This window comes from Schistocerca cancellata, chromosome 1, assembly GCF_023864275.1.
Source record: "Schistocerca cancellata isolate TAMUIC-IGC-003103 chromosome 1, iqSchCanc2.1, whole genome shotgun sequence".
Classification (NCBI taxonomy): Eukaryota; Metazoa; Arthropoda; class Insecta; order Orthoptera; family Acrididae; genus Schistocerca; species Schistocerca cancellata.
The window spans coordinates 122,608,808-122,636,473 of record NC_064626.1 but is presented as its reverse complement, the minus strand read 5'-3'; the positions used below and the strand labels follow the sequence as shown (position 1 = coordinate 122,636,473).

Here is a 27,666-nt window from a genome sequence, read left to right as displayed (position 1 = left end):
GTATTCCATGACTTTTGTCAACTCACTGTAATGGAACAGTTGTCCTTACTAAATAAGTATCACTTTCAACCAACATTATCAATTTTTCTACCACTCTGCTTACTGTTTTCTAACAGCATACACTGTAGTATAGATAATGCATGCATGTATTACCTGAGACCACTAATATAGACAAAGTAGTTAAAAATTTGTTACTGGCCAAATACAAAGACATCATCAAATAAAGCTTGTTTGACTTAAATTGAAACACTTTTAATAACAGAGCCACAATGATGCTCAATTGTTTGGTTGTCAGAGAATACACTCTAAAATTCTACAAGACTCTCTCACATATTGCTATATAACAGAAAAACGTTTTCATCATATGGAGTTACTGATTACTTCTGCAAATTAGTAGTACAACTATTTCATAAGAATTATAAATGGCGCGGGTCTGTGGTGGCAAAGACACATGAATTGCAATTAGTTAAAAATAACAAACGGAAGTCGGAAGAATGCAGCACTTGGTACTTTGGTACTTTTATAACAAAACCATACACACAAACTTTTCACACAATATAAATGTAGCCATATACTGTCACTGACAAAAGTACGAGAAATATAGGTAAACTGATGATTTCTCATACATGTATTACATTGTCAGATAACTTCTGGAAATCTATTACAGTGTCCACAAAACACGAAAATTTCTGCTGATCCATCTTCCATAGAATGCTAAAGTATGATGATATGTCACCTGACAACTAGAATTTGATCTGGGGGAGGGTACCAAACTGTGAGGTCATCAATCCCATTTCATTGGGGAAGGGGGGGGGGTGTTGTTTGGGGAAGGAGACCAGACAGCGAGGTCATCGGTCTCATCGGATTAGGGAAGGATGGGGAAGGAAGTCGGCCGTGCCCTTTGAGAGGAACCATCCCGGCATTTGCCTGGAGTAATTTAGGGAAATCACGGAAAACCTAAATCAGGATGGCCGGACGCGGGATTGAACTGTCGTCCTCCCGAATGCGAGTCCAGTGTCTAACCACTGCGCCACCTCGCTCGATCCCATTGGGGAAGGATGGGAAAGGAAGTCGGCTGTGCCCTTTCGAAGGAACCAACCTGCCATTTGCCTGAAGCGATTTAGGGACATCTTGGAAAACCTAACTCAGGATGGCCAGATGCAGGTTTGAACCACTGTCCTCCCGAAAGTGAGTCCAGTGTACTAACCACTGTGCCATCTCACAGCCCCATCGTGCTGGAAGAGTATAGTTTTCACTACATAAAAATGTACCTCTTCCAATAATACTGGAAATTCATTTTGAAGAAAGTCCAGGTAACTGAGCACAGTCAGACGATGCAGTAGCAGACGAGACCCAACCAACTGATTGTCTATCGTATCAGTCCACAAATTTACACAGAAATTTTCTTCAAAATGTATCTCCACAAAGACATGTAGGTTTTCATATGGCCATTGACGAGATTTACAATTGTTGTTGATACAATCACAAGTAGATGGGCATTCATCAGTATACAGTATTAATGAGATTACTCGGCAAGTTGGGATTAGGCTATTACGAATACCTGTTGCCTACCTTCATCTCCTTCTCAAAAGTGTTGAAACCACTGCAAATGATGTGGATGGATGCTGTGCATTCATAATGTCTTCCATATTACTGTATGTCAAACACTGATATGTGTACAAATTGTTAGGAGACAATGTTCTACACAACTGAATAACACTTTTACTTCATCCATTCCCATGAGACATGACTGCTGGGTAATACACTAGCCTCAATGCAATTTAGTGAAAACATGAGTAAACATTCCTGAATCTGGAACTCTAAAGGTTAGGTAATCACCTGTAATATTTTCAACAAGTGGCAGCAGTGTTTCCATTACAAAACGCAAACACAAATACCATATTGGCATACTCAGAATTTGTAACTATGTGTGACACATTGGCCAACAAATCACAATCACCGTTGAAATCCAATTATGTAAACTCTAGCATAGCTTCACAACTTTAACATAAAATACCCTAGCAACTGGAGTACCAGAACATGAAACAAAAACTTATATCTGTAACCAGCTGTTTCTCTGAAACCAATAAAAACTGGAGACATGTTATTTGAAATGTTTTATTCAAATTAGTGTATAATAGCACCTCATAAAATAATTAATATTGCTAAAATATTCTGTATAATGTTGAAAAAATTGTTTGACTTTGGAAAATTTATGTCAGTAAAATGAAAAATTGAATAAAACTTCCACAAAACTGCTGACGTCGAGCTCTAAGTCATTTATCCTTCTTTCTCCAAACATTTCAACATTGCATACTCGTTTATTTCTCACATCCCTCTTTAAGCAGTGCAAGCTGGGGAGCCAGAATTATGAACATCACAAGTTCAGCAAAGGTAAGAGGAATCCCTGCACATTTCAGAACATAGCTTATTTTCAGCATTTCAAGCATTACATGTCAGCATCCCGCACTCAAACCTGCACATTACAATAGCCTATTAAATTATAAACAGATAGAATGGCTGGCACTACTTACCTTCAGGAAGTGAAATTCTAGTATTGCTAACAGTTCTGAAAACTATGAATGAGTTTTTTCCAAGTATGTCTATCAACAATACTGGAATTTCCCCTCCTGAAGTACTGGGTAGCCATTCCGTCTCTTAGAAATTTCAAGTTTTTCTCAAGTGAATTTTTCTTTTGATAAACTGAAATCTTCTGTCACTTATCAGGATTTGTTTGTTTGTTGTTTGCTTATGGAAATCACAGGCATACTACTTTCTACAAAATTATCTTTTCATACTTTACAGGAAGAAAGTCTTGATATTCAGTGTAGTGGCCTGAATGTTTTTGCGGAACAATTAAACACAAGATGAGAATATTAACACACTACTGGAAAAACATGGGTGGAGTATAAAAATAATTTGAAGCAGTGAGAACCATAACGGCCTATGTTCATATATGCTATGTGGGCCTACAGCACAGAAAACCTGGCTCAACGTAAGATCAATAGATGTCAGAAGCATGAATAAATGCTACACTCTCACAATTGATGCTGATGTGCTTTCAGCCCTTACAGTTCTAGCCTCATATGTAAGAAGTGTCGAGTAGTACACAGATAGCGGGCAATTCCACGTTGTGTGGAGAGGAGGGAGATGATGTGACGATGTGGACAGGAGCAGAAGGTAAACACTGTAAGGCAGCACAGAGGACACATAATGTGGAAGGAATCCAGAGAAAATAGTTAAATATGTACATAGGGCTATAGATATAAATACTGTCAGGGCTAGAGGTAAATATCTACAACTACATGCATACACCCTGAGCTGTCATGTGGTATGCAGCTGTGAGTACATTACATACTATTGTCACTTCTTTCCGTTCCTTTTCCATTTGCAAAAGGGAAATACAGCTGATGGTAAGCCTCTGTATGAGGTCACACTAATCCAATTTTACTATCATCTTTATTTCATGCAATATACGTGGGAGGAAGAATATGCTGCTTAACACTTCTTGGAACAAGTGTCTTTGAGATTTAATTAGTAGCTCTCTCCATTATATGCTCTTCTGTAGTGTCTGCCACTGGCATTAAGAGAGATTCCCTGTGACATATGTAACAATCATAGCCTGACAAACAGCACTCAAGATTCAGTCAAAGAAGAGTTTTATAAATTACTTCCTTCTCCTTCTTGGATGAATTACATTTGCATAAGATTTCACCAATAAATCACTACTTGGCACCTGCCTTTCCTACAGTTTTTTTTTTTTTCTTTTTTAGCTCAAGTCCTTCTGGGTGCATGCCCCTAGATATTTTAGGACTATTTTTGAAGGCAGATTAATATTTTTTAGTAAAATTATAGTGTCTTACTGCTTAATATTAATTTAATTAAGATCCGGGTTGGTTGCCAGTTTCTGCACCATATTCTGACTCTCCGCCAGTCTTATTGCATTACACTACAATTTTCTGATACTGAACCTCCGTACATACAACAGCTTCATCCACAAATGGTCTCACAGAGTTTAAGACATTAGCATCTAGTTTATCTACATGTGCTGTAAACAGTAATGATGCTATAAAATTTTATTAGGGTATCCTTGAAACTACTTTCACACAACTGAGCTTATATTTGCCATCGTCCAAGTCTTCTGCCTCTGGAACTATGAAGAAGGCAATATAACTGGCCACAGAGCAGGCGGAAGTCAGTTCTCTTTACACAGCCACCACTAGCAGATCACCATCAGATATGCTAATCCACCATCGTCTTGCGCTGTTGTACTGCTGTGGGACTTCATCGGCAATGCTCAACTCCAGGTGACAGAACCAAAACATTTCCTCCAGATATCTGTGCTACTGTGGTGTTAAGTCATGTGGAACATTCTGAACTTGGTCAAATTATTATGGACTGTCACTGTTTGCATTCCGTGATAGACTCTGAGTTTCTGGAACTACTATTTTGTGTGTGTGTGTGTGTGTGTGTGTGTGTGTGTGTGTGTGTGTGTGTTTTGACTTTAATTTTTCCCAGGTACGAGGATACAATGATTTATATTGTATTAATATTTGACAGCCAGTAAATACTGTAACTATAAAAGTGTTTATTTAGTGCTGCAGGTTACAGCAGCTAAAGATTCCTCCCTGTAGAGAGTGGAAAAAACTCAGTTCACATGTTTGATACTTGCGGGATCTGTAGTTTCCTATTGAGCAAATTTTTTGAGTTCAAAAAGGTCTCAATACATAAGCGTAATATTTGTTACACATTTCTAAAGCTATTGAATCAAGTATATTGTACTGAGCATTACATTTTGTAACTGAATGATCAAGATAGCACTTGGAGTTTTTTGGGCAGTGACCATACCTGCTAGTGGTAATGATCATGTAGAAGGGCTGTCAAATGCTGACAATGAAACATGTATTGGAGTAGGAAATTGTTATATTAAATTTTATGCTTAACTTCATGTGTTCAGTTGTTACATGTTCATGTTCTCCATAAACAAACAAATAAAATTAAGCTGAATACAATGGGTATATATGTTTCACTTTTTCTTGTTCTTCCTTCTTCTCATCTCCTCCTTCTTCACCACTACATGGATTAGGTTCTACAAAATTATCCATCCATCTCTCCCTACATGTCTCCCACCTGCCAGTTAATAACCTAGTGCGAAATTTAGAAGTCTTATGTTTTTATGCCTTAATAACAAGTATTGCAATGTTTGCCTATTCAGTTCATTCCACTAACTATTGCCTTTCTTGAGAGGTCTGCTCTTGAGTATCCTCTTGGTCTTTTCACAAATTTCCATCCTGCCTCTTGTATTTTACTTAAGGTTTTTTTTGTACGTTACCAACATTCATTCTTGTTGTCCACAAAGATATTTGTTTAGACTGGATCTATGGCAAAGAAAGCCACTACTCCAGTCTTGGTTTTAGAGATCTCACCGCCATACAATTTACACGAATGATTCAAGTGGCTAATTGTACACATTATGTCATTATCTTTTCCATATAGTATAGAGACCTCATCTTCGTACAGTAAAATACAACAAGCTCCCAATTATGGGGGTGTGCATTAACTGGTTTGCGGATTACCCATGCACAGTTTGGAAATTTTTTGAAAAAATAAAATAATGAAGCCTGTTTAGTCTGTTATAATTAAAATAAATGTTTTTGTTTATAACACACTACTATGCATGTGGCTTGTGTTTTACAGTTCGAATATGATTCAGGCCCCAATCTCACCATCTGATGTCCATGAAGTATTTTTTCATTTTTTCCCATTTCATGTTCAGGCAAATGCAAAGTTTCTACACTTGTAACATGTCATTTGCTGATTTCCTTAATATATGCTTGCCTAGCCCTTTTCCTATAATCTAAATAATTTCAAACTCAAAGCTGATGTAAAAATAAAATAACTTAGATTTTCTTCCAAGACAGTTCCTTTCAGAATCCTTGTTATGTGTTGATAGGAAACAGAAACACACTGCTAAACATTACCAGGAGAAATGCATCGTATCTCAAAACACCACAGCTTCTAAAACTGCTCACTGAAAGTGTGTGTTTACCTCTGTCACACTTCTTTTGTTGTTACTGAAGTTAGGAATGATTTATATGTGCTACTAAGACGAAAGATAAATGCAAATCTATTGTTCTGATGATAAAAGAGAAATTACAAGTTATAGATTAGTTAGAAAAGAACAAATCACAGTAAAACTTTCTCAGGATCAAAGTATACACAAAAAAACAGTGCACAACTTAAAGAACATAAAAATTATGGAAAAAGGTCAAACATTTTGTGAAATGCTTTGTCCAAAAGTAAGACATAAAACAGATCAACTACACATTTAAACAATGGTACGTACAGGATGGAATAACAGCAATATGGAAAGGATTTATTGCTATTTACCAATTAGAGGTGGCATTGAGTCACAGACATACAGAATTAGAAAGACTGCGCTCTAATGTTAGGTGGCCTTGAGATACTATTGGTATGTGATGTCAGGCAATAACACATTATACCAGTTGAAATACTACTGCCACAAAAAGACAAAAAATTAAATGCTTTTCTGATTCAGTTAGTTGGGCTATGCAAATGTTAACCGTAACAGCTCAGATCCTCATACACTATGTGATCAAAACTATCCAAACACCCCCAAAAACATACATTTTTCATATTAGGTGCATCGTGCTGCCACCTACTGTCAAGTAGTCCACATCAGCGACCTCAGTAGTTATTAGACATCGTGGGAGAGCAGAATGGGGCGCTCTCTCGAACTCACGGACTTCGAAATGATCAGGTGTCACTTGTGTCATACCTGTGTACGAGAGATTTCCACACTCCTAAACATCCCTAGGACCACTGTTTCCAATGTGATAGTGAAGTGGAAATGTGAAGGGAAACGTGCAGCACAAAAGCGTACAGGTCAACCAGGTCTGTTGACTGACAAGGACAGTTGAAGAAGGCCGCAATGTGTAATAGACATCTATCCAGAGCATCACACAGGAATTCCAAACTGCGTCAAGACCCACTGCAAGTACTAGACAGTTAGGCGGGAGGGGGGACTTGGGACTTGGATTTCATGGTCGAGTGGCTGCTCATAAGCCACATATCATGCTGGTAAATGCCAAATGACACTTCGCTTGGTATAAGGAGCGTAAACATTGGATGATTGAACAGTGGGAAAACATTGTGTGGAGTGACGAATCACAGTTCACAATGTGGCGATAGGATGGCAGGGCGTGAGTATGGCAAATGCCCAGTGTGCGTAATTCCAACAGTAAAATTCGGAGGCAGTGGTGTTATGGTGTTGTTATGTTTTTCATGGAGGGGGCTTGCACTCCTTGTTGTTTTGCATGGCACTATCACAGCACAGGCCTACATTGATGTTTTAATCAGCTTCTTGCTTCCCACTGTTGAAGAGCAATTTGCGGATGGCAACTGCATCTTTCAACACGATCAAGCACCTGTTCATAATGCACGGCCTGTGGCAGCAGAGTGGTAACATGACAATAACATCCCTGTAATGGGCTGGCCTACACAGAGTCCTGACCTGAATCCCATAGAACACCTTTGGGATGTTTTGGAATGCCAACTTCATGCCAGACCTCACTGACCAACATTGATACCTCTCGTCAGTGCAGCACTCCATAAGGAATGGGCTGGCATTCCCCAAGAAACCTTCCAGCACCTGACTGAATGTATGCCTGTTGGAGTGGAAGCTGTCATTACCATTTAGGGTGGGCCAACACCATATTGAATTCCAGCATTACCGATGGAGAGTGCCATGAACTTGTAGATAATTTTCAGCCAGGTGTCCGGGTACTTTTGATCATGTAGTGTACGTTAGTGATGTAAGGAGACCAATGAGTGAAAGTCTGCAACTGATTCCAACTGCTATCTGAATGAAGGTTCCAATTTTATCCAATTATTAGCCTTTTTCTGTCATCACACATTAGTGAAGAAGAACAGTGTTATATCAACAGCAATGGGAAGAAATGCACTATTTCCTTCACCACAAATACCTGTTTCCTAGTACTCGTATGGTTCACTAATGCAAAAATTTTCAGAACCTAAAATTGTTGACTTTTTTTACATCTATTGCTACAGAACAGAGATATTGTCATAACCATACAGCAGCATTGAGTATTGTGAACAATATCACCATGCAAACATTTACTACAGGCCTTGAAAAACATTTAAAAATTGAAAGTTAGAAACAAAGAAATATAGTAGCTCAAATGCTTATACATTACTGAAGTAGGAAGAGCAGCAAATAGAATCTATTTTTTTATATTCACTTTTTTTGTCAAGAAAAGTGATTGAGCACGAACAATGATGTTGACAGCACTTGTGATGAAGACATTACTTCTTATTCCATAAGAACACTCTTTTCATGATATTTGAAGAATCTCTATCAGAAAATTTTTTAGACTGAAAAATTGGTGGCACCTTTTATACCTCATGGCATAGATAACAGATATATGTCAATGGGACACAATAGCAGACTGCACAGCCTATACAATTTGTCAGGCAAATATCCTGTGGAACTCTTAAAAATCGTAATATTCTAGGTGAAACTGAACATTAAATTCTCAATAAGCACTGCATTTGCTGAACATAATTTCAGAGATAATGCAAAGGAGTGTCAAATGTTTCTCTAACCTATTTCATTTCTTACTTCTACACAAATCATTTCACAAAACATTTGACCATCCCCCCCCCCCCTCAAGAAAGCATGAAATATGACATATTTAATAACTTACTGGTATTCTATTATATTAAGAGTATACAGATCAAGAGAAAGATGAGAAGTTTCAATTTATGTCATGATTTGATATTTATTTTATTTTTTCAACACGAAAAAAATGTCTATTTCCCACTCTTCATTTGGTATTGAAGATTTGGACAAAAATACGTTGTGTAACTTTTCCACAAACTACTAAGTAAGTTTTTCTTAGTTAACCACAATACTTTCAAGCAATTAAATCCTTCTCTGCGAAACTATGCCTTATGCTGAGCAATTAGATGCACCATTTGTCTATTTACCACTGTTTTTTTGGCTATAAAAATTTGCTCAGCTTGAACATTTGACAAAAAATAAATAAAACCTGTTAAATTTTGCAACATCTCTATAGGATTCGAGAAACTGCTGTTCAAAGCGAGAATCTTGGAGTTAATAAATATACAGCTTATGCTTTTTGTGATGAATTCTTCTGTTACACTGAACAGAACAATTTTCTCCCACAACAGATTTACAATGTTAATGAAACTGTAAAAGAAGTGCATATTAATGGACTTAAAGAGTAGTAGCGAAATGCTAGATGGTCTTTTCTGCACCATTTAACAAGTGAACAGTGATTGAAGCCAGCTGTTATTGGAAAATAAAAACTAAATAAATGAAAATATTGTGCAAATCTGAAGGAATAATGAACTTAGTATTTTTTTCCATGCATTAGAAAATAGCCTGGTTGGGCAGTGTTACCTATGAGATTGGCTTTAGTTTATGTTTATTCTAGTTGTGTGTGTATATTTGGAAAGAGGTGTTCATTTACTTGACAATACACTTTCTCATTCCGCATAAGATGCAGTTGCTACAGATGACTGAACAATTTTTGTGAGGTACTCGATTTGTGATAAATCATGCATACAGCCAATGGACCAAGGTGTGATTTCATCTGTGAAACATTATTGGCTGTATCTCATGAAGCAGCCTGTGCATGAATGTTCAACCATCCTCAATTACTGAAAGTCTCTGAATATGGATGATGGAATACACAGTATTTTTAATGCCTGGCAAAACATGAAGACAATAACACTAACTTACTCATTAAAGGAAGCTGCAATACCCTCCACTGGTTTTGAAGGTTATAGCAATTGGAATGTCATACCGCTGCTTGTCTGATCAATATTGTGAAACAAATTTCTGGTTGTGAGAATGTAGTGATGAAAACATCTGTGAGTGGTTAAATACTGATATCTATTAAATGGGATTTGAGCAACTAAATGACAGATATAGTGAGCAAAGTGTGTTTGGTAGAGGAAGAGAACAAAGACGAGGTGACTGAACCACTGTTTCATGCACACCAAGACAGTGAAATACATTGATCTCTTATTACAGTATGCAGAAAAAAAGTCAATTACTTTACCTATGTCTTGACTCTCCGGAAATGAGAACCTTCATCAGGAAAAAAATGAATGAAAAACAGAAACAGAAAAAACTGGATGATTATTTTCGAAGAGAGAAATGGAAGCAGGTACCATGAAATACAGTGTGTTCTAAGTATCATCATCATCATCATCATCATCATTATCATCATCATACCATAACCTTCACTTTCAGTGAGAACGGACCTGTAGGCATAAACTTAAAAATTTACCAATGGATACACCAATGGATGGAAAATCTTACATGGACATGAGGCATCACCTACAAGGCATACTATAGGCTTAAGCAGCTACTGCAGAGCGAAATACATTTGATTGCAATATACACAAATACCTCTACAAGCAAGTTGCCTGTTCTCCCTGTAAACACATACGATCATCAAAAATCTCATCACCCCAGTACTTCAGCTGACAGATAAACCTCCATAATAACCACAGATCTTAAGGAGTAACAGACACACAATCAAAATCATACAGTTACACTAATATTCATATTATTAAAAATTTAGATTAAAAACATAATGTGGAAATTTTTGGAACAATCAAAGAAAAGATGGAAGTTAGTGTTGAAGCGGGCACCTAGCTCATTAGAGACAGGAACACAGTGGTCCCTCTGGGACACAAACAGAATGAAAGTATCTGCCAGGAGTATCTGTGATAGGCGCAGCTCTGTAAGTGACCCAAGCATACTGCATTACACTTCTAACAACATAATGTTGAATTTTGTTTATATATAGTACTGTATCATAGGAATCAAGATCTTTCTCAAAAATTAAGCACAAAGTCAATTCTTATGAAATATTACGTCATCAACAATGACAGGTTGTAAATGCATTCAGAGCATTAATATTATACTCACAGTACATGTACTGGAAGCAAACTGACCTTTTTCAGAGCAAATGAAGCTGTCTGTCCACCACGAACTTCACGGACAACCATTCTCTTCCGATGAATACTTTTAACAGCTATGGGCATGAAATGACCCAACGGATCTGGCCCAAGCATTAAGGTATCATTCAATCTGATCACTCCTTTTAATGTTGTACCAGACACAACTGTGCCAACACCCTGTCAGAGGGGTTAAATTCATTAATGCATTTCACACAAAATATGGCTCTGCAGTATATTCAGATTGTATATATTACACTTACAGGTACAGAGTAGGTGTCATCTATCTGGAACTCTGCTGGTTCATCATCACAGCTAGAAACGCGAGTTGTAAGTAAGTTGAGAAACATTTTCAATAGTTCCAGGTTCTCTCCAGTAACATTTGAAACTTGAAATATGGGGCACAACCTGAAACAATCAATGGAAACACTATTAATATCATTGGTATCCTTATTTTCCACAACAGTGATTATACTGTTGGATATGGTGAAGTCTACAGGATACCTACAGCTTCCTCAGAAGTAGGCCTGGGTACAGTGGTTTTACACTAGATATGTGTGGTTCTGAACAACAGTATTATACTTTTACTGAAATGACTTTGTTATTGGCGTTTGAGTGAATCGAGTGGTAGGAGCCACCCAACAGCCAATCGTAGTTCTTTCTCAAGTGTCACGAGCTCACTGGTGGCCTGTTTTGCAGATGTACGAAAGAGCCTAATCAGGCGTGCCTGGCTGCAGTCTGGTTTCAATCGCCCTCACCACTGCAATCTGTCACAGTTATTTTAACCGTGCTGTATGTTTTGTATTTCACTATGTTTACTACATCCTGGGTTTCTAGACAGAACACTCTTCAGGTTGTGTAGTACTGATCCCAGGACATCAATGACAATGGAGATGACATCAGCATTGAAATCCCATATTTTCCTGAGCTCGGTGCTTGAAGCCTCATATTTCACGTTGTCCTTAGCCACTTTATCGTTAATGCTCCTGCCACACAGGACTGATATATCAATAAAGAGACATGATCTTTAATCTGGCTGATGTAAAACAATGCTGCACTGATCAGTCGATATGTATTTGTTGGTTGTAAAGGGTACTCTTGCATTCAGCAGTTGTGATGCTATAGGTGTGTGGTCACATCACTTGTGGAGAGATCTTGTGCTCCTAGGGCTCTACATGAGCACACAATATTGTGTACATTCAGGTACTCATTTTTCACTAATATTAGACAGCCTGATGCTATATGGTCCATAGTCCCATAGTGTGCTTCACAAAGTCACCAACTATCGCCTTAAGTGGTTTCCACTGTAATTATAACACAATACCCTATCATCAAGACCTGATCTTGGGCAGGTACTATTACAGCTCCTGGGTTGACTCTCATTATTTGTGTGTCAAGCCAAAGGTTGTGTAGTCTGTTTCAATATTTAAGTTACCTAGGCAGTTTGGGTACTGACCCTGCAGAGATCCCTATCTTCAGGTTTGTTTTAGCTTATTCTGAGTTTCCACTTTGATGTTACCTTGCAAAAGTGAGTCAGTATCACCAGATTCTGAATTCTGTGAGAATTTTCTTGCAACTTTTTTAGCCTGGCCAATAATTCCTCTGTTTCAATCTGCCCTCCCAGCCTACATATTTGACACATCAGTTGATCATTCTTAACCTGTGTCACATACCAACAGTGGCATTACAATGTACTGCCTCTATTTGTCTCAGCCCTCTCATATTAAGTACAGTCTGTCATTGTCAGCTCTGGGGTGAATGAACTACATGATACACAGTAATCAATTTAGAAGTCTTATAAACTGCAGATCAAGTATCTTGTTGGGTGCAGCCTGGCATATCAAACCTGCATTCAATAACAGGAACTGACAGTGATCCTATAGGCATAATTTTGTTCTTGGAATTGAGTTCAGTTCTTAGCATAGTGTTCTTGAATAGCTCTTTTCTTCGCTGTTTCTCACACAATTTCACTATCTAGATTTCTAATGCTGGTATCATCAGAGATCTGTCTTCGAAAAATTGGTGGAGTTTGAAAATTGTTTTAAACACTCAACCAAACCTCATCTATTATTAACTGGAGTTTTTCCAGTTTTATTCCGATTTCTCATAAACCAACCTTTAACTCAAAAGTATACCAAGCATAAAATGTAGATGATTAAATATTATGTTTTAACACTAAAAGAGCACAGAAGATGACTTCCCTAGGAAAGCAGGAAGAAGATATTCATTAAAAATACATAAACATAATTAAAGGAGGTGTTGAGCTGCAGAGAAGCACAATGCTAAACATTTAAGCTTTCAAACAAAGAAACACCTCTTCTCTCTGAAACATAAATCACAACCCAACAAGCCACCTTCCTCAATGCTACCTCCACATCAACCTGGCTGTATCAGTACCTCCGTCCACATCAAATCTACCACCACCAACAATCCCTCCACTTCAACAGCTGCCACCCATTCCATATAAAGAAGTTCCTTCCAAATAACCAAGCCACATGTGGTCAATGTGTATTAGTGATGAGCAGTTTCTCTCCAAATCTGCTAAGGGCCTCAGGGAGTCCTTCACAGATCAGAATTACCCTCCCAACCTTGTCCAGAAATATATCTTCTGTACCTTGTCACTCCAGTCTCTTATCACATCTCACATACCTATTGTCTGGCCACAAAGGAGCACTTCTCTTGTGACTCAATAGCACCCTGGGCTGGTGAAACTGAACCACACTCTCTGCCATGGTTTCAACTACCTCTTGCCATGGCCTGAAATGAGGAATATCCTCTCCAGTATCCTCCTCACCCCTCTCACAGTGCCAATCACCAAACCTACACAATATCCTTTTCCATCCCTGCTCCCAACCCCTAACCCCATGGCCCATAAATCCTCCCATTAACACCTACTCCAGTCCTGTCATAGGCATCTACCACCCATTAAAGGCAGAGGTACCTGTGGCAGCAGCCATGTGACCTATAAAGTAAGCTGCAACCACTGTGCCAGTTCCTATCTAGGTACAACAAGCTATCTGACCACATGAATGTCCTGCTTGACACAGTTATGTTGTATAAATATGTGGGTGAAAAGAAATGGAACGAGTATGCAAAGATTGTGATAGAAAAGGTGAATGGTCAACCTCAGTTTATTGGGAGAAGTGTGGTTCATCTATAAAGGAGACCACATCTAGGATGCTAGTGCGATCTATTCTTGAATACTGCTCAAGTGTTTGAGATCCGCACCATGAAAGAAGACATCGAAGCAATTTGGAGGCAAGCTCTTAGATTTGTTACATTAGGTGTGATCAGCATGCAAGTGTTACGGATATGCTTCAGTAGCTCAAGTGGGAATGCCTGAAGGGAAGAAGAGATTCATTTTGAAGAACACTACTGAGAAAGTTTAGAGAACCGGCATTTGAAGCTGACTTCAGAACAATCCTACTGCTACCAACATACATTTTGCAAAGGGACCATGAAGATAAGATACGAGTAATTAGGGCTCACAAGGAGGCATATAGGCAATCATTTTTCCCTTGCTCTATCTGAGAGTGAAACAGGCAACACACCTCCCCCCACCAGCTATCTCTCTCCTTCCCCATGCCATGCCACCTCCTCAACCCCACAATCAACTCCAGCAGATTGCTGCTTACATCAGAAGCAATCACAGTCCGCAGTTGCGCCCCGGTGCCTGTAGCCATGTGTATGTATGAGCTCTGTGAATGTGAACACGGTTTCTGATCTGGAAGAAGGACTTCATTGTCTGAAAGCTTAAATGTTTATCGGTCTTTTTCATTGTTGCTGTGTGCAACTCAATGCCTCCTCTACAAGGTGATAGCAACCTGTCCTTTTCATATTGTTATTTCAGCCTGAACTTCCCATTGTTTGAAAAAAAATTATAAGCAAAAACTGTCATTAATGTGAGTAGCTATGACAGATTCATTGGGGATGTTGTACCTAAATACATTTATAGGTTCTTCAAACCTAGTTCAAAAGCTTCGTCCAGTCTGATCCACATTTTGTAGTGACAGTTGGATTTATAGTGTGTGACAGTCTATTACATAATTAATTGCTGATAGGTAAAGCATCTCTTACATTATATGGTCTAAATACATTAGAAATTTTCTGTGAAATGGCATCAAAGTAGAGAAGGCATACTGCCCTGATGTCTGTCTGATTGCTGTTCTTATTTTTGTTTATAACTATTGCTTTCCTAGCTTTCTTAGACATTTGAAAAGTCCAGGATGGAATGTAACAATATAATGAAAAGGAAAGTTGCTACTCACTATAAGGTGCGGATGCTGCATCGCAGATAGGCACAAATAACATTTACAGCCAGTAAGCCTTCGTCAAAAATATACCACACACACACACACACACACACACACACACACACAACTCATACACACATGACTACAGTCTCAGGTAACTGAGGCCACACTGCGAGCAGCAGCACCAGTGCATGATCAGAGTGGTGACTGGGTGGGGGTAAGGAGGAGGCTGGGGTGGGGAGGGGGAGGGATAGTAGGGTAGGAGAGGCAGATAGTGACATGCTGCTCGGGAGCGCGCTGGTACGAGATGGAGAAAAAGTAGGGCAGCTATGTGCAGTCAGAAAGTTAGACGGAGAGAAGGAGAGAGGTGAGAGGCGGAGGAGGGGGGGGGGGGGGGGGGAGGATGGAAAAGGAGGTTAGTAAACAGAATGGGTGCAATGTTGGAATGAGGGCTGCATAGTGCTGGCATAGGAACAGGGAAGGGGGTGGATGGGAGAGGACAATGAGTGATGAACGTTCGAGGCCAGTATCCTTCCCACCAATAGCAGCTTTTCCAAATTGCGCAGATGGGAACTTTCCCTGCAATATATCCTATGTTCTAGTAACACTCCTGTCCTCAACCTTCAGTAGTCATTGTCCTCTCCCATCCACTCCCTTCCCTGTTCCTATTCCAGCACTACACAACCCTCATTCCACCATCACACCCAATCCTTACCCCCACCCAGTCGCCTCTCCCATCAGGCACTGTTGCTGCTGCTAGAAGGGTGACATCAGTTGCCTGAGACTGCAGTCAGTTTTGTGTGTGTGTGTGTGTGTGTGTGTGTGTGTGTGTGTGTGTGTGTGTGTGTGCGCGCGCGTGCGGGTGTGTGTGCGTGCGTGCGCGCGCTAGCGTGTCTGTGCGTGTCATATATATATTTCAAGAAGACCTTACTGGTTGAAAGCTTTGTTTCTGTGTCTTTTTGTTGTGCCTATCTGCAACTCAGCATCTGTGCTATATGGCGAGTAGCAACTTTCCTTTTAATTATATTGTTTCTTAGACATTTTGTCTGTGAGAGCAGGTTGAAAATCATTTCCAGTTGCCATTTGTTTAATTACTCCCACTTCGTTTTGATGCATTTCATTGCTCAATGGCATTTTGTGTACTCTGTGCAACATGTATCAGTATGCTACTAATTTGTGTGTGGGAGCATGGCACAAAGAAGCTTGGATGTTTCTACCTGTAGGAATTAGTGCCTCAACTTCTTACTTCTATTCCCCCTCTATTATTAACAATGCATCATCCACATACCTTGTGTCAAACTTAATATCTTGTGAACATGTTATGATGATTTTAAATAATTTTTTCTCATGGTGGTTTAGAAAGTTCCTAACTGCAGTACAATATGGACAACATATGGTGGAATCTAATTACTGCCTCACAGCATAGATCATTTGGATCACTCTTCCCAAAACCAATAACTGAAATTCCTCATTATGAGAACTCACTCTTCAATGCAAAACTAGCTCCCATCTTTCTTTTACTCCTCTATTCTCTCCCAAGATCTTTCTTCAACATTTTTTCTATTGATCTTCTACATTATATCTCTATTAATGTCAATCTGTATTTTTTTAATATTTTATTTTTGTCCTCTATTTCTTCACTTCCATCCCTTTTTTCCTTTCTTTGTTTATATCTTATTTGCAGAGCCTAATTTCCTTCTTTTTATGCCTTTCCAACAGTTTCCCATTCAGCATTGGTATATTTTGTCTACTAAAGTCTCGCACATCTCTTTCAAGCAACAGTGTCAACAAGGTAACCAGAATATTCATCTTCACCAGCCATTTGTCATCTAGTTTTGAATGAGATCTCCTCCAGACTCTCAATACATTGAAGACTTCAGCTATATGCATCCACGTTGCTACCAAATGTTTTCTAATATTATGTACCCACTTTCCATTAGGTTAGCCCCTCAGTCTCTTTTGATGAACAAGAACTTTCTTGGTCCGCATACCATCTGCTTCCCTAGTTACATGTCTCCCTCACTTCAATTTCATTGTCATTACATTCATAATTACATCTTCCAAGCCAGTCTGTCCTCATACCCATTTGTTTGCTTTCCTGTGTTTCTTAACAATGCCCTGCATGCATCACTCCATGGTTTGCTGAGCAATCCACACTTTATAAACCCCCATGGCTCAGTGCTGTAAGTCAAGGCTGGCAATACACAGTGATTGGAAGCTTCCCATTTCATATACATCAGGAGCTTGAGTTTGGAAACCTTACTTAGTTTACCACAAAAAGTTGACTCGATTTATACTCTCATGATTATTTCTTTTTTCCAGTTATTGTTTTCAACTGCACTAAATATAAATGTCATCAATTGGTCTTTTCAGTATGCTGATTAGACATAATTTTAGCTATATTTTAACTGAGTTTCTGGCCTGCTTTCTAACTTGCTATATTAATTTCTTCCACTCATTGTTGAAGTTTATCTGCACTAGAGGAAAACTGTTCAAGGCCATAACTGACAATGATTCACGTACATCCCATTAACATACACTCCTTTTCTGTGTACCCCATGTAACTATATGTAAATTTCCTCTGGGAATTCCAAGAATAGTCTTGATAATATGCAATCTTCTTGCTTGACTCATTTTTCCATTTTATATTTCTCACTGTGATGCTGAAGTCTGTTGGGTACAAATACACTTGTACTATATACTGGTAGCACATATTCATATTTGCATGACTTTACTGTTTGGGTGGTGACATGAATATATAGCATCTTTCACCCTTGTGTCAACCTCACCTGCCCTGCCTAGATGATGAGGCCCAGACAACTGATACTGGCAATACAACTGTAATAATCTGGAGCAGAGGAAACGCTATACGCACTCCTCAAGATCAGGGCCTTGGATACCAAGCTCAGGGACCGCTAATGTCACTCCTGCTACAGGTTGGTCCCTCATAGCGGGAAAGGTAAAGACTCCTAATATTACAAGTTTGGATAACTAGATTGAGTCTCTAATGACAACAAATGGCAAATAAAAATGCAAACAGTTTTGGGTCCCAGAAAAACTAAAAATGTCCACATGGAATGTTACGTAATTAAACAGAAAAGGACATGAGTTAATAAATATACTAGCAACTAGGAAAACAAGTACTGATGTAATTACGGAGGACCTAATGATATTCGGAAAGGATGCATTAAATTCAGTTTATGGTGGCATGTTTGTTGCTATTAGAAGTAGTTCATCTTGCAGTAATATTGAAACAGATAGTTACTGTAAGTCAGTATGGGTGGAGGTCATACTCAACAACTGGAATAAATTAATAATTGGTTCCTTTTGATGAGCTCCTGATTCAGATGATCGAGGGTTCAAGAAAAATTTGAGTCTCATTTCGAAGAGATACGTGACTCAAACTATTATAGTTGGAGATGACTTCAATCTACCCTTGATATGTTGGCAAAAATGAATGTTTAAAGGTGGTGATAGGCATAAAACATCATCCAAAACTGTATTAAAAGCCTTTTCTGAAAATTATTTTGAGCAGTTAGTCCAAGCTTCCACACAAAGTGTAAATAGTTGCAATAACAACTAGGCCTCTTAGCAACAAACAACCTCTTAGCAACAAAGCAAAAAATCATCATGATGGAGACAAGGATAAGTGACCAAAGTGGACTGCTTGTAGCGAGATTGAATACCATAATACCCAAATCCATTAAAAATAAATATAAAATATATTTGTTTGAAAAAGCAGATAAAAATTCACCTGTGCCTTCTTAGGAGACAGTCTCCGTTCCTTCTACACTAACTACAGGGTGACAATTACTGAACTATATGAAATAAAATTGTTATAACTTCTGAACAGTTTGCATTAGGATGTTCAAACTGCACGATTGGCCATGAGGCATGATGGGAATTAGTACGCGCTTGCGTACGCTCCTTGTTGTTGTTGGCCATTTGCATGTGAAAAAGTCACAGTAAAATGTGCCTGAGCGTATATTGCTTGTGAGCGATAGCAACCCAACTACAGCTCAAAGGTAGTTTGTGAACGAGTTCAAGCTGAAGACAACCGGTCCAAGTGTGCTCACAGTCAAGAATTTGATTCACAAGTTTAAGAGAATGGGTAATGTTCGTGATGACAGTGTTGGAATGCAAGTCACTGAAAGAGGGTGAAAACACCTGAAAACATTGAGAAGACACACATTGTGTTTCAAACCAGCCCCGGGAAATTAATCAGACAGACTGCACAACATGTGGGTATCAACCAGGAGACACTGTGACAAATTGTTGTTGAAGACCTGCATCTCTTCCCATTAGCCATTGTGCCCCAGGGCCATGGGATAGTGGTTGTGTTTTGCCAACACTATTGTCCACAGAATTGATGAACAGAACTTTGATATGAATATGGTTTGGTTTAGGGATGAAGCCCATTTTCATTCGGATGAGTTTGTCAATTAGCAAAATTGGTGCATTTGGGGGACTGAGAATCCACATTTCACGATCGAGAAATCTCTTCACCCTCAAAGGGTGACTGTGTTGTGTGCAATGTTCAGTCACAGAATAATGAGTGTGATACTCCTTGATGGCACAGTCACTACAGAACAGTATGTGAAGGTTTCGGAAGATAATTTTATCCCCACTATACAAAGTGACCCTGATTTCAACAAGATGTGGTTCATACGAGACAGAGCTTGACCGCATCAAAGCAGGAGAGTGTCCAAGTCCTTGAGGAGCACTCTGGGGACTGCATTCTGACTCTGTGTACCCAGAGGCCACTGACATGGGCTTTGATTGGCCACTATATTCTCTGGATTTGAACACATGTCACTCCTTTTTGTGGGGGCTATATTAAAGACAAGGTGTACAGCAATAACCCCAAAACCATTAGTGAGTTGAAAATAGCCATTCAGGAGGTTATCGACAGCACTGATGTTTCGACCCATCAGGAGGTTATGCAGATGTTCACTATTTGGCTGCACTACATCATTGCCAATGATGACAAGCATATCGAACATGTCAGAACCTAAATCTGAATATCTGTAGTGACAATGGAAAATCCAGGATGGAATGTAACAATATAAGAGAAGGAAGGTTGCTACTCACCATATAGCGGAGATGCTGAGCCGCGATAGGCACAATAAAAAGATTCACACAAACACAGCTTTCGGCCATAAGGCCTCTGTCAGCAGTAGACACACATACACACATGCACACACACACACTCACGCAAGCGCAACTACCACACATATGCAGTCTCAGAGAGCTGAAACTACACTGCGAGCAGCAGCACCAGTGCATGATGGGAGTGGCGACTGGGTGGGGATAAGGAGGAGGCTGGGGCTGGGAGGGGGAGGGATAGTATGGGGAGGGTGGCGGACAGTGAAGTGTTGCAGTTTAGACGGAGGGTAGGAGAGAAGATGCAGAGGGGGTAAGTCGTGGAAAGAAGAGAAATAAAAATAAAAACAAACATACAAGAAATTAAAAGACTGGGTGTGGCAGTGAAATGATGGCTGTGTAGTGCTGGAATGGGAACAGGGAGAGGGCTTGATGGGTGAGGACAGTGACTAACGAAGGTTGAGGCCAGGAGGGTTACGGGAGCGTAGGATGTATTGCAGGGAAAGTTCCCCCCTGTGCAATTCAGAAAAGCTGGTGTTGGTGGGAAGGATCCATATGGCACGGGCTGTGAAGCAGTCACTGAGATGAGGGATATCATGTTTGGCAGCGTGTTCAGCTACACGGTGGTCCACTTGTGTTTTGGGCACAGTCTGTCAGTGGCCATTCATGCAGACAGACAGCTTGTTGGTTGTCATGCCTACATAGAATGCAGCACAGTGGTTGCAGCTTAGCTTGTAGATGACATGACTGGTTTCACAGGTAGCCCTGCCTTTGATGTGATAGGTAATGTTAGTGACCAGACTGGAGTAGGTGGTGGTAGGAGGATGTATGGGACAGGTCTTGCATCTCGTCCCCAGCTTGCTCATCTGTCTCTCGTCCGCATTTGTTAGGCAGTTAGTGTCTATCTGTCTGTCTGACGGTCTGCTGTACGCTAATAGCTGCCTCTGTCATGTCTGTTGGATTCGGTGTTAACGAATTTATTCCTTAAGGTGTAAAGGCCGAATTCCTGAAATTAGTTTTTATCTTGCCTATCATCTTGAGAGGCGGTATATGTGTAATGTAGAGCATGTTTGTACATTTTATGTAAGACTGTATGGATTTTTATTTAAATGGACATTTTAGTATATAAAGTTGCCACCCTTCCACAGTAAGAGTTCTTTTAAAAACAAAGTTGCACTTTCGGTGGCAAATAATTTTTAATGTGAGTGTTTTGTACCATCTCCATCCCTCCTACGGGGTGCATAGCTTATGTGTTTGTGTGAGTTGTCAAAATTTTTAGTTTAAAGTAATCTGGTGTGTTGCAGATTTGGACCAGTGCAGTCTTTCAGAGGTTGTTGTGAGCGGTCATGACTACGGCCGTGTTAAAAAGGGGCGGCAAGGTTCTCAGCCCTAAAGCTCATACTGTCAAAAAAAAGAAATTTTTGTTATTTTTGCCTCTGAATAAATTGTAACTTGATATTTACAGGGCGCTTTCTGATTATAATTTTAAATTTAAAAAAAAAAAAAAAAAAAAAAGTGGGCGGGAGCCTTTTAGGAATAAATTTCCATTTATTGAAAAAAAAAATTTAATTTGTTTTCATCAGTTACCCACAGGCAACTACTCCCACGCTCACATAGTGTGATTAAATGAGTTAATGTTCTTGATGAATTGCTTACGAAAAGATTTTGAAAGTAAATTAACAGTTCAATGGTGAGTAGCAACTTTCCTTCTCTCGTATTGTTACATTCCGTCCTGGATTTTCCATTGTTTGGTTTTTGCCTGATGGCTTTTTTTCGATCCGAACCCTGTGCTGTTTTCCTTTGTAACTACTTTCATTTGCGTCACTATACTCAATGTCCATCCTTCTTTTCTTTTCTTTCCTGTGTTTCTGTTGTCGCCTTACGAACCGCACTGCATGCACTACTTATGAGCCACACTGTATCAACAGACTTTTGCGTGTTATCTCCTGCACTTTTCCGGTGCCACACGATCTTACATTTCTAACTACGAACCCCACCCCACCCCCCACACTTTCTCCGTTCTATCCCTGTTCGCACCTACTAAATCCACCTCATCCAGTCACATCTGCCGTCCCCCTTCTCTATGCTTATCCGCCCACAAACCTGCTACCCACATTAATATACTTATATTTATTAATGATTAGTTATTCTCTACTTTGACCTTTGTGACTCTCGCCAATTTTAGTGCATTTTCACCTTCCTCTATCGTTGTCTTCCTCAGATTTTCTCTCTTTTTTCCCCCTGTGCATCCATTTCGTACTTTTGACATGTATTTGGGTGTATTTTTGCATAATTTTTCGGACGTAATTCTACTTTCTTACATATTTTTTCGCATTTTTGCACCACCATGGATCCGTGCTCCTTCCATCTGCATCAATACAGAAAAGTTCTCTTATCCCAGGCCCACATTCTCTTCCTGCATTGTTGCTTGGCTCACGAAATCCCCCCTAACGGCCTTACCATCAAATTACCCATCACTGGTTGCCAACCCCTCCTTCCACAATGACCTCCACCTGTTCAGATTCCGCCAATCCTTAGTCCTCACCAACATAATCCTGCAAAACCATATCAACCAAGTCAAATCCTCCTTGCAGTACCTTCTCTCCATCCGCAAAATTCTCCTGCTATGTAATCCCAGATTCCTGGAACCCATCACACAGACTGAAACTCTTGCCCTGCAGGAACTTGAGCAACGTGCACAACGCCACCTCAAAAGCTCTCCATCCTGCTCACTTCCTACTCCCGCCTCGGAGTACCACTGTCCACCACTTCTACAACCACCTCCAAACCTCCCCCACACCCTCTCATAGCTGACAAACCTTGTCTCGCAGACCTACTACACTTACCCCACCCTCCAAAACTCCCTCCCACCACCACACAGAACTCAAATCCTAGACAGACCCACAACACAGTCATGAACCTTTCCTCCAGAAGCCTTAGTCCCACAGAAATATCAGTCTTTTCCAAAGGCCTCACCTTTTGCCCCACTCCCAAATTCAACCATGCAGGACTAGTTAAAGACCTTGCCACCTTGCCTCCTTCTTCCGGTCCCTACAGTGGAAACACTTTTTCGCCACCAACCCTACCAATCAGACTCAACCAGTGACCAACATTGAACCTTGCCTAACTCAGTTCACTCCTCCATCCAGCCGTGATCCACCCCCACTGCCTCCAAACCACCCTCTATTAACTTTCCAGAATTTCTTATCCTCGAACCTTGCCTCACCATCATTCCCCAAATCCCTCAACATGCATACTAACCTTACATCCGCAGAAAGAACCGCAGTCCACCATCTAAAAACTGATCCCAATCTTATAATCCTACTTGCAGAAAAAGGCTCCACCACCGTAGTTTTGAACCGCAAGGATTACGTGGCAGAAGGACTCCGTCAGCTGTCAGATACTTCCACCTACAAACCATGCCACAGTGTTCTCATTCCAGCAAACTGACAGGATCTCCAGTCAGTACTCAAATTCTTAGGCCCATCCCAGAACCTCTCCCCAGAGTCCATCTCTCTACTTACCCCTACCACTCCCTGCACTCCCACCTTCTACATGCTTCCTAAAGTCCATAAACCCAACCACCCAGGACACCCCATTGTGGCCGGTTACCGTACCCCCACTGAGAGAATCTCTGCTCTCGTAGACCAACACTTTCAACCTATTACCCGGAACCTATCCTCCTATATAAAAGATAGCAACCATTTCCTAGACCGACTCTCCATAGTTCCTCTCCCTTCACCAAACGGTGCCTTGCATGTCACTATTGATGCAACCTCCCTGTACACTAACATTCCTAATGCCCATGGCCTTACTGCTATCGAACACTACCTTTCCAGACGCCCTATGGATTCCAAACCAACAACCTCCTTCCTAGTCTCCATGACCAACTATATCCTCACCCACAATTACTTCTCCTTTGAAGGCATTACCTAAAAACGAATCCACGGTACGGCTATGGGCACCTGCATGGCACCATCCTATGCTAACCTATTCATGGGCCATCTAGAGGAAGCCTTCCTAAAAACCCAGAATCCTAAACCCCTCACTTGGTTCAGATTCATTGATGACATCTTTGCTATCTGGATTGAAGGTGAGGACACCTTATTCACATTCCTCCAGAACCTCAACAACTTCTCCCCCATTTGCTTCACCTGGTCCCACTCAACCCAACAAGCCACCTTCCTAGATGTTGACCTCCACCTCAGAGATGGCTACATCAGTACCTACGTCCATATCAAACCTACTAACCACCAGCAATACCTCCACTTCGACAGCTGCCACCCAATTCATACCAACAAGTCCCTTCCGTACAGCCTAGCCACCGGTGGTCGTCGCATCTGCAGTGATGAGCAGTCCCTCTCTACATATACCAAGGGTCTCAGTGAAGCCTTCACTGACCGTAATTATCCTCCCATCCTTGTACAAAAATAAATCTCCCGTGCCTTATCTTTCCAAACTACCACCACTTCCCAAAATCCCACAGTCTGGCCACAGAGGAGCATTCCCCTCATAACTCAGTACCATCCGAGACTGGAGCAACTGAATTACATTCTCCGCCATGGTTTCAGTTACCTCTTGTCGTGCCCTGAAATGAGAAATGTCCTACCCACTATCCTTCCCACCCTTCCTACCACGGTATTCTGCCATCCACTGAACCTACACAATAAACTCGTCCATCCTTACACCTCCCAGTCCCTTACCTCATGGCTCATACCCCTGTAATAGACCTAGATGCAAGACCTGTCCCATACATCCTCTCACCACCATCTACTCCAGTCCAGTCACTAACATTATCTATCACATCAACGGCAGGGCTACCTGCGAAACCAGTCATGTGATCTACAAGCTAAGCTGCGACCACTGTGCTGCATTCTATGTAGGCATGACAACCAACAAGCTGTCTGTCCGCATGAATGGCCACTGACAGACTGTGGCCAAAAAACAAGTGGACCACCCTGTAGATGACACCCTGCCAAACATGATGCCTCTCATCTCAATGACTGCTTCACAGCCTGTGCCATATGGATCCTTCCAACCAACACCAGCTTTTCTGAATTGTGCAGGTGGGAACTTTCCCTGCAATACATCCTACGTTCCCACAACCCTCCCGGCTTCAACCTTCGTTAGACACTTTCCTCACCCATCCAGCCCTCTCCCTGTTCCCATTCCACCACTACACAGCTGTCATTTCGCCACCACGCCCAGTCTTTTAATTTCTTTTATGTTTATTTTTATTTCTCTCCTTTCTGCTACTTACCCCCTCCGCACCTTCGCTCCTACTCTCCGTCTAAACTGCAACACTCCACTGTCCACCACTCCCACCATACTATCCCTCCCCCTCCCCACCCCAGCCTCCTCCTTACCTCCATCATGCACTGGTGCTGCTGCTCGCAGTGTAGTTTCAGCTCTCTGAGACTGCAGATGTGTGTGCTAGTTGCACTTGCGTGCGTGCGTGTGTGTGTGTGTGTGTGTGTGTGTGTGTGTGTGTGTGTGTGTGTGTGTGTGTACTGCTGATAAATGCGTTAATGGCCGAAAGCTATGTTTGTGTGTATCCTTTTATTGTGCCTATCGCAGCTCAGCATCTCCGCTATATGGTAAGTAGCAACTTTCCTTCTCTCGCATTGCATCTGTAGTGACATTTACATCATCGCCAATGATTGCAGGCAAGTCAAACATGTCATAACCTAAATTCCAATATCTTAGTGACATTTAAATGTTGAATAAAGTGTGTGCACGCCATAGTATGTAACTAATTTACATTGTTTTTCATGTAGTTCAATAATTGTCACCCTATTACATAGGCATAGACCAGATGTAGTTTAAATTCAAAGAAGTAGTGCTGCTGGCAACTGAAAGCTTCTTACCAAGTAAATTTATAAGAGTCAGAACACATTTTCCATGTTACACAAAACAGGTCAGGACACTGTTGCAGGAGCACAATGGTAATGTTACCAATTGCAACAATACTAATACAAGATTTACTTAAAACAGTTTTCCGAATTCCCTTCACCAAAGAAGAAGCAGTAAACATTCCAGTATTCAAATCAAGACCAGCTGCCAACATAAGTAACCTAGAAGTAGATACTCTCAGTGTAGCAAAGCAATTTCAGTAAATAAAGGCAAGTTTTTTGGTACACACTGTGTACCAATTACGTTCATTTTGAAGTATGCTGATGTAATAACTCCACACTTAATAACAATGTTCAACTGCTAGCTCAATCAAAGATCTGAACCTAAGGACTGGAAAATTACATTGGTCACACTAACACTCAAGAAAGGAAACAGAAGTAATCTGCTGAATTAGAGACACTTATCATTGACATCAATTTGCAGTAAGATTTTGTAACATATATTTTGTTTGAATATTATGAAATACCTGGAAGAAAACAATCTATTGACACATAGGCAGCAAGGACTCAGATAACGAAGTAATGAATGCTATCGAGAGGGGATCTCACGTTCATTTTATACATACATTTCCGAAAGGCTTTCAACATCACTCCTCAAAACCAGCTTCCAATCAAATTGCTTGTATATGGAAGACTGTTTTAGTTGTGGACTGGATTCACAATTTCCTGTCAAAAAGGACACAGTTTGCAGTAGCTTATGGGAAGTAATCAAGTGAAATGGAAGTAAAATCTGGCATTCCCCCTGGAAGTGTTATGCCAGTTGTAGAAGTATGAAACCGGAATTTGGTTGCAATAATTACATGTCTTTATTCAAAATAATCTCCATTGCTATTTATAAATTTCTCCTAGCTCTCCAGCAGGCTATGAATGCCATGCCAGAAAGCAGTTCTTCTTTTGAAGCGAAACAGTCAGCGAGCTATTTTTGTACATTTTCATACGAATTGCAGCATTGTTCAGTGAGAGTGTGCTCAAGCGATGCAAACAGATAATTATCGGACAAAGTCAAGTCCGGAGAATAAGTCGCATGCCCTAGTATCTCCCTGACTTGTTCTGATGTGTGTGATGTGTGATGGGGTGTTATCACAGAGCAATATGAGTTTGTTACCTTTTTCATATTCTGGTCATTTTTCACATAATGCTCGATTTAAATCAATCATTTGCTGTTGGTAGTGATCAGTGTTAACGGTTTAACCAGATTTTAGCAGCTCATAATAGATTATACCTTTCTGATCCCACCACACACATAGCATTGTCTTCTTTCCAAAGTGATTTGGTCCTGCAGTGGATGTCGATGGTTTGCCTGGATTCACCTATGATTTACGATGCACAGAATTCTCAAAATATATGCATTTTTCATCACC

At 40.4% G+C, this 27,666-nt stretch overlaps 1 protein-coding gene across 2 annotated transcripts in view; it reads right to left on the bottom strand.

Annotated features, from left to right (window-relative positions):
• Window positions 1-27,666, bottom strand: part of LOC126166778 (GTP-binding protein 1) — a 153,248-nt gene that overhangs the window by 30,745 nt on the left and 94,837 nt on the right. For both annotated transcript variants that reach the window (XM_049920430.1, XM_049920431.1), the window contains exons 8-9: window positions 11,301-11,445; window positions 11,035-11,217 (exon numbers count right to left, since the gene is read on the bottom strand). In XM_049920430.1, coding sequence (XP_049776387.1) covers window positions 11,035-11,217; window positions 11,301-11,445 — 328 coding nt within the window. The remainder of the gene's footprint in view (window positions 1-11,034; window positions 11,218-11,300; window positions 11,446-27,666) is intronic.